The sequence below is a fragment of the Microtus ochrogaster genome, chromosome 2, assembly GCF_000317375.1.
Source record: "Microtus ochrogaster isolate Prairie Vole_2 chromosome 2, MicOch1.0, whole genome shotgun sequence".
NCBI classification, from domain to species: Eukaryota; Metazoa; Chordata; class Mammalia; order Rodentia; family Cricetidae; genus Microtus; species Microtus ochrogaster.
The window spans coordinates 69,858,018-69,864,192 of NC_022010.1; the positions used below are offsets into that span (position 1 = coordinate 69,858,018).

Consider the following 6,175-nt stretch of genomic DNA (forward strand, 5'->3'; position numbering starts at 1 on the left):
TCCTCCTCCTCCTCCTCAGCTTTGCAGTTCCTCCAGACCCCATCCCTTCTGTGCCGTCTCCATCATGCTTCCCTGCTTGGACCATCTGCCCTGCTCCTCTGGAATCCTTCCTACATAATACATACCAATGATATCATTGTAGTCAAGCATCGCATGATGGCGGGAATGCTCTCTGGAAAATGTGTTGATTTATTCACTGTGGGAGCATCAAGAACTCTGACACAAACCAGACAGCTGAGCCTGAGTGTGAACGGATCACACTGTAAAGCCTCCCTCCCAACCTTCCTCGCATCCTCCCTCCCATCCTCCTCCCTCCCATCCTCCTCCCTCCCATCCTCCCTCTCATCCTCCCAACCCCACTCCCATCTTCCTCCCTCCCTCCATCCTTCCATCCCTCCCTCCTTCCCTCCTCCCTTTCTTCCTCTTTCTTTCCAGGTCTTTCCTAATGTTGCCTGCTCAGTAAGATCACCCACCTTGAACTTCCAGTGGCTAGCTTCCAACACGAACCCTTTTCTTTGTCCCTTCCTTCCTTAGCCCTCTTCTCTGTGGTTGGGTCTGTGAACTGTCTCACCTTGTGACCCCCACATGAGACAAAAAGCCCTCCAAGGTGGCCCGTTTGACTCCTACTACATCCTCAGAGGCCACAAGATGATCTGCTTTATTTCACCCCTTAAAAACAAAACAAACTTGATGCCCATTCTTAACTCAGGAGGGGATTAGAGAAGAAAGGTGCAGAAGCCTCGCTGGTCTGCGTCCTCTGTGTAACAGATCATGTGACCTTGTCACTTCTGCCATGCTGGAGATCAATCATATATACCGTGGCATATGTACATTTCTCAATGTTAAGGACATTTCCTATATTGTCATCGTGTTTTCTCACGCCTATTTGAATGAATTTGTTACTTGCTATAATACTGCCCGTGGTCACATTACCAGATGATTCTTGTCTCCAGCTAGTTTATCCCAGCCAGACTCCGATAAAAAACCATTAACTGCGTTTCACTAGGTCCTTCTGCTTGTTTTCTGAGACATGGCCTTGCTATGTAGCCCCGGTCGCCCCCAAATTCTCCCTCAGCCTCTTGAGTGCTAGGGCTACAGATGTGCACATGCACTTCCTGGGCTACAGATGTGCACATGCACTTCCTGGGCTACAGATGTGCACATGCACTTCCTGTCCCAGCCACTCTCACTCCTTGCGTACTCCAAACTTATGTTCTCCAGATCTTTCCACACCGTAGCAGTGTGACATTTTCCCCAGGATTCCTGACCCATGATCCTGTCATGGGTCTCACTGACTGAATTTCTTCTGCTATTATTAGTTTTTCTTTCTCTCCTTGCTGTTTCCTACAACCTGGAAGTGAGTTCTGAAGGCCAGCGGACGGACTGCGATTGGTTAAATGGAATTCTATGCTGTCAGCTGTTTCTTTGGAGCATGGGGAATCTTGGGACAAATTCCTAGTATTAATGGAGAAAGGACACTTTTTAAATTTTGTTTCGAAAGTTCTGACATTTATGTGAGGATGTCCTAAACCCTGGGTCTAAGGCCTGGAGAGATGGCGCAGTGGTTAGGAGGACTTGCCGTTCTTGCAGAAGACCTGGTTTTGGCTCCTATCACTCAGTGGTGGCTCAGAAATATCTGTAACTCCAGTTCCAGGGGGCTCTGATGCCCTCTTCTGGCCGCCACAGCCACTGTAAACACATGATGTGCAAACATACATGTGGGCAAACACTCCTTCACATAAGATAAAAACGATAAATAAATTCCTTCCTACATCTGTTTTGTGCGGGCCTCTTTGAAGAGATCTGCACAGTTCTTGATAAGCCAACTTAGAGTAAGGCTTCTGGCCTTCGGTCATGGCGGGCCTCCTCCAAGCTTCGGAACTGCTGGAGACTCTGGGTCAAGCAATGTCTCTTCTGTTTTCACAGTTAGGATAAAATAAAGAGCTTGGGGGGTGACACATTGTTTGTCCTGTGGGGACATTGTCTTCCCTTTGGCTGGTGACAATGTCCAACTGTCTTTACACAAGGGCATTGTACCCCAGAGACCAAGATTATGTACTTGTACAAGGGGTGCTTTTAGTTTGGAGACTTCTTGGAGTTTGTTTTCAGGAAGGATAATGAATTCTCATGTGAGGCAAAAGTATAAAGATGTAAGTCAGACAGTGGCTATGCACGCACGCTTTTAATCCCAGCATTGGGGAGGCAGAGGCAGGCGGATCTCTGTGAGTTCAAGGCCAGCCTGGTCTACAGAGGGAGTTCCAGGACAGGCTCCAAAGCTACAGAGAAACCCTGTCTCGAAAAACAAAACAAAACAAAAGATGTGAAGGTGATTTGTTCCCCCGTCTCTGTAGAATGCAGAGCACTAGACAAACAGGGAGTCTAGAGCTGGACTTCAGATGAGCTAGGGTGTAACTGGGTTAGACTCGGATTGTTTCCATGGATCCTAGTTTATGATTCTTAAACTGTAAACACATTTAGTATCTTACTCTAATTTCTTTTACCATCACTGAATTCTCAGGGCTGGGTAATTTATAAAGAAATTTTCAGTTTGGAGGTAAAGAATTTAAAGGTGTGTGTGTGTGTGTCTCTGTGTGTGTTTGTGTGTGTGTGCATGTATGAATGTGTATGTGGTGTGCATGCGTTTATGCGTGTGTGTGGTATATATGCATGTATGTGTGTGTAGTGTGTATGCGTATATGTATGTGTTGTGTCTGCATGTATGTGTGTGGTTGTGTGTATGTGTGTATGTATATATGTGTGTGTGGTGGGTCTCTCACCGAGTGAAGGCCTCTTTGCTGGTGAGAGGGGACTCTGCAGAGCCCATGGGGATTCCATGGCTGTCAGACAGCAAGCGGCCCATGAACGTGGCTACCTTAGCTTTTATTGCAGGCTGACCAACTTTCATAGTAACTAACTCACTCAGTAACCCAGCAATCCACTAATGGATTAATCCATCTGAGGGGCAGAGCCCCCTTCACTCAGTCGTAGCTCAGAAGTCTCATCCCCAAATGCCATTAACGTGTGAATTTGGGGATAAAGTTTCTAATGTATGGATTCTGGGAGACAGCTCAAACAATGGTGATCACACTAGTAGACTGTGTGGATTCAGGTGTTCAGAATATGTTAATCTGGTTCCTTAGTTTATGAGATAGGAAGTTCCTAAGTTACCCAGATGATATCTTTAGTAAGCTGCTGTCATTGGATTAAACTTTAAATCACAATCTCTTTCCCCCCTTTTCATGACTTAGGAAATCCGGGATCCGTTCATGCAGTGGCTCGAGAGGCGTGTGGATCCTGGAGGAATCGTCAGGTCCAGCAAGCTCGCCCTGAGGTTCATTTCCTCTCACACGTCTCAAGTGGAAGTCTCCCCGTCTTCTCTACCTGTGGTGACTGACCCCGAAGCCTTCTCATCAGAGCACTTTGACCTAGAGACGTATCGCCAGAATCTGCAGACCACGTGGCTCGGAAAAGTAATTCTGTTTGCAGAGGTGACCACCACAACCATGAGTCTCCTGGATGGGTGAGTTCAAGTCAGATGGTCGGCCTGGCCAAAGTGTCCACTGATGTCTGTTCTCTGTGCCCAGTGCCAGGGGAGAGGGACAGATGCACCCATCTTCTGAGCACAGTCGGCAGACTCTGTCCCGCTCCCCGAGGGTTTGAGTCTTAGAAGGAGGAGCTAGAGGAGGACTTCGATCAGAGTCCATGTTTTATGTGTAGCTTTGGTGGCTGTCATTGTGCTTCCTTTAATCAGTCATTTCGAAATGTCCTTGGGGGACACTTTGAAAAATAGTGAACAGGTGGCCGTGGTCAGATGGCCACTTTCCTTTGTGCTGTGATGATCAGTGGTGCATGTTTAATCTAGGATGTTCCGTGGGTGTTAGAGAGTGAAGTTGGAGACAGGGCGGGGTTAGAGGGAACAAGTGGGGACGTGTGTTTTGAAAACTCATGTTTCCTTCCTAGTCATTTCCCAAGCTCGCTCTCATCCCATGTCTGAAATTTATTCTCGCTGTGAGCTTCCATTTTTACTTCTGTTCCTCTGTTTGAAGTTAAAACATGGAAAACAGATGAAAGGGATTTTTCTAAATGCCACATATTGTTCGTACTAATACACCTTTAGTTTAAGACGTTGGGTAGAAAACAGAGAAACTCAGAAAAGTGTCTTCCCTGTGCCTGGAACCAAAATTGAAAACTACAGATGCCAGGAATCCCTGGGTTAGAGTTTCTAGGGTTTACCCGTAGGGATTACTACAGAGACAATGTACAGAAATGACGTTGTTTTGTTCAGATAGTATTTAGAATGCAGTTAACTGGCTGTATATTGGTACAAAGTAATGGAGTGTTCCTGGCTCTCACACGGTTGGCGGAGGGGCAGTTGTAGCGTGTGACGTATGTAGGGGACCAGCAGAAGATGGCAGAGCAGGGGCACTGCTGTGGATGAGCTGGAACACATGTTAATTAGTGGCTTTTGTTTAATGAGTTAATCTGTGTTGCTGTAGTTACTTTTTTTTTTTCAGTTTTATTTTCCCCAGAGAGAAAAGTATTTCTGCTTTCCTCAAGCAGTAAGGAGCCCTTCTCTGTCTTCTAGTCTGGTCTGTGCCAAGCACAGGCAATTGGATGGCTCTGGTTTTTGTTGGTCCCTCTGCCAGGCAGGTTTTGATTGACAGTTGTCCATCACCACTGTTCGCATGAGCTCCTTCCCAGCACTCCCAGGGAAACTCAGAAGTCCCCAGAGGTGTGGCTGTTCTAGGAGGCGGCATCTGAACAGGTCTTCCTAGAGCCAGCAGGACCCAGAGTCACTCACAGGCTTCAAGTGACAGAGTGGGAAGCCACACTTTCCCACTGTATTTCAAGAATGCAGCCAGAAGGGTTTCTGATGCTGGTGCGGTAGGCACAGGTCTCTGTTAGTCCATGTGGTAGCATCCCACCCAGGGCAGCCTGCAGAAGGAAGGGGTTATTGGGGCTTCGGATCCAGAGGACGAAGGGATCCACCACCGCAGGGACATGGTGGCAGGCAGGCCTGTGTCCAGACAGCTGAGAGCTCACATCTCAAAAAGAAAGCTGGAAGCAGGGTGTCAACTGGGGGTGTCATGTGGCTGTGAACCCTCAAAGCCTGCCCCCCAGTGACTTCCTTCTTCTATCAAGGCCATGCCTCCTAGGCATTCCCAAGCAAAGCCACCAACTGGGGACCAAGTGTTCAAAGGCTGGAGACTATGAACCACCGCGGATCCTTATCACACATCTCCTGGACACACAGGTGGTGCTCAGCTAGTGAATCAGACCCCTCCCTTTCTAGACATTTCTCTGCCCTGTGTCCATGGTTCCCGCAATGCCATTCGTCATCTCTTGATGAGCCGTATCGTCCAGTCATGGTGCACAGTGTGCTGGATGCCAGGGATGGGACAGTCAAAGCAGGCTGGGGTGCGGTCCATGTGGACTCTTACTGGAAGTTACCTTTGGCCTTTGTGTTCCTATCTCATGGCTAGGCCTGGTCACATCAAAGACATAAAGCAAGGAAACAAATGTGGTCTTCGTGTGTGTGGAGGCCAGAGGTCGATGCCTCCTCAGCTGCTCTTCACCGTATTACCTGACACGGAGCTTACTAATTTGACTGGGTTGGCTGGCCGTCAGATCTCAGGGTCTGCCTGTCTGCACCCCTCCCCAACACTGCATCACAGGTGTGCGCTGTCACACCCAGCTTCTTCCTGTTGGTCCTGTAGAGCCAAACTCAGGTCCTTCTGTTTGTGTGACACACACTTCACCACCGGAGCTGTCTCCTCCCCTGTGAGGTGTCTGAAGTTGAAGGCCAGGCTTCATTTCTCAAAAGGAGGGAAGATAGGTGGAGACGGCTGGACGTCTTCATGGAAGTGTTTCATTCTGTTAAGAGAGTAGCTGGAGCCTGGCAGTGGTGGCACACGCCTTTAATCCCAGCACCTGGGAGGCAGAGGCAGGAGGATCTCTGTGAGTTCGAGGCCAGCCTGGTCTACAGAGCTAGTTTCAGGACAGGAACCAAAAAAGCTGCGGAGAAACCCTGTCTTGAAAATCCCACTCCCCAGAGAGAGAGAGAGAGAGAGAGAGAGAGAGAGAGAGAGAGAGAGAGAGAGAGAGAGACAGAGAGAGACAGAGAGACAGAGAGAGAGAGACGCTGGGGACCTGCGCTATGAATATGCCATAGCCC

General features: G+C 48.5%; 1 protein-coding gene across 4 annotated transcripts in view; it reads left to right on the top strand.

The window, feature by feature from the left end:
- Hlcs (holocarboxylase synthetase) overlaps positions 1-6,175 on the top strand; it is a 190,166-nt gene that overhangs the window by 82,004 nt on the left and 101,987 nt on the right. For all 4 annotated transcript variants that reach the window (XM_013352499.2, XM_026786502.1, XM_026786511.1 and 1 more), the window contains one exon: positions 3,249-3,520. In XM_013352499.2, the coding sequence (XP_013207953.2) occupies positions 3,249-3,520 (272 nt within the window). The remainder of the gene's footprint in view (positions 1-3,248; positions 3,521-6,175) is intronic.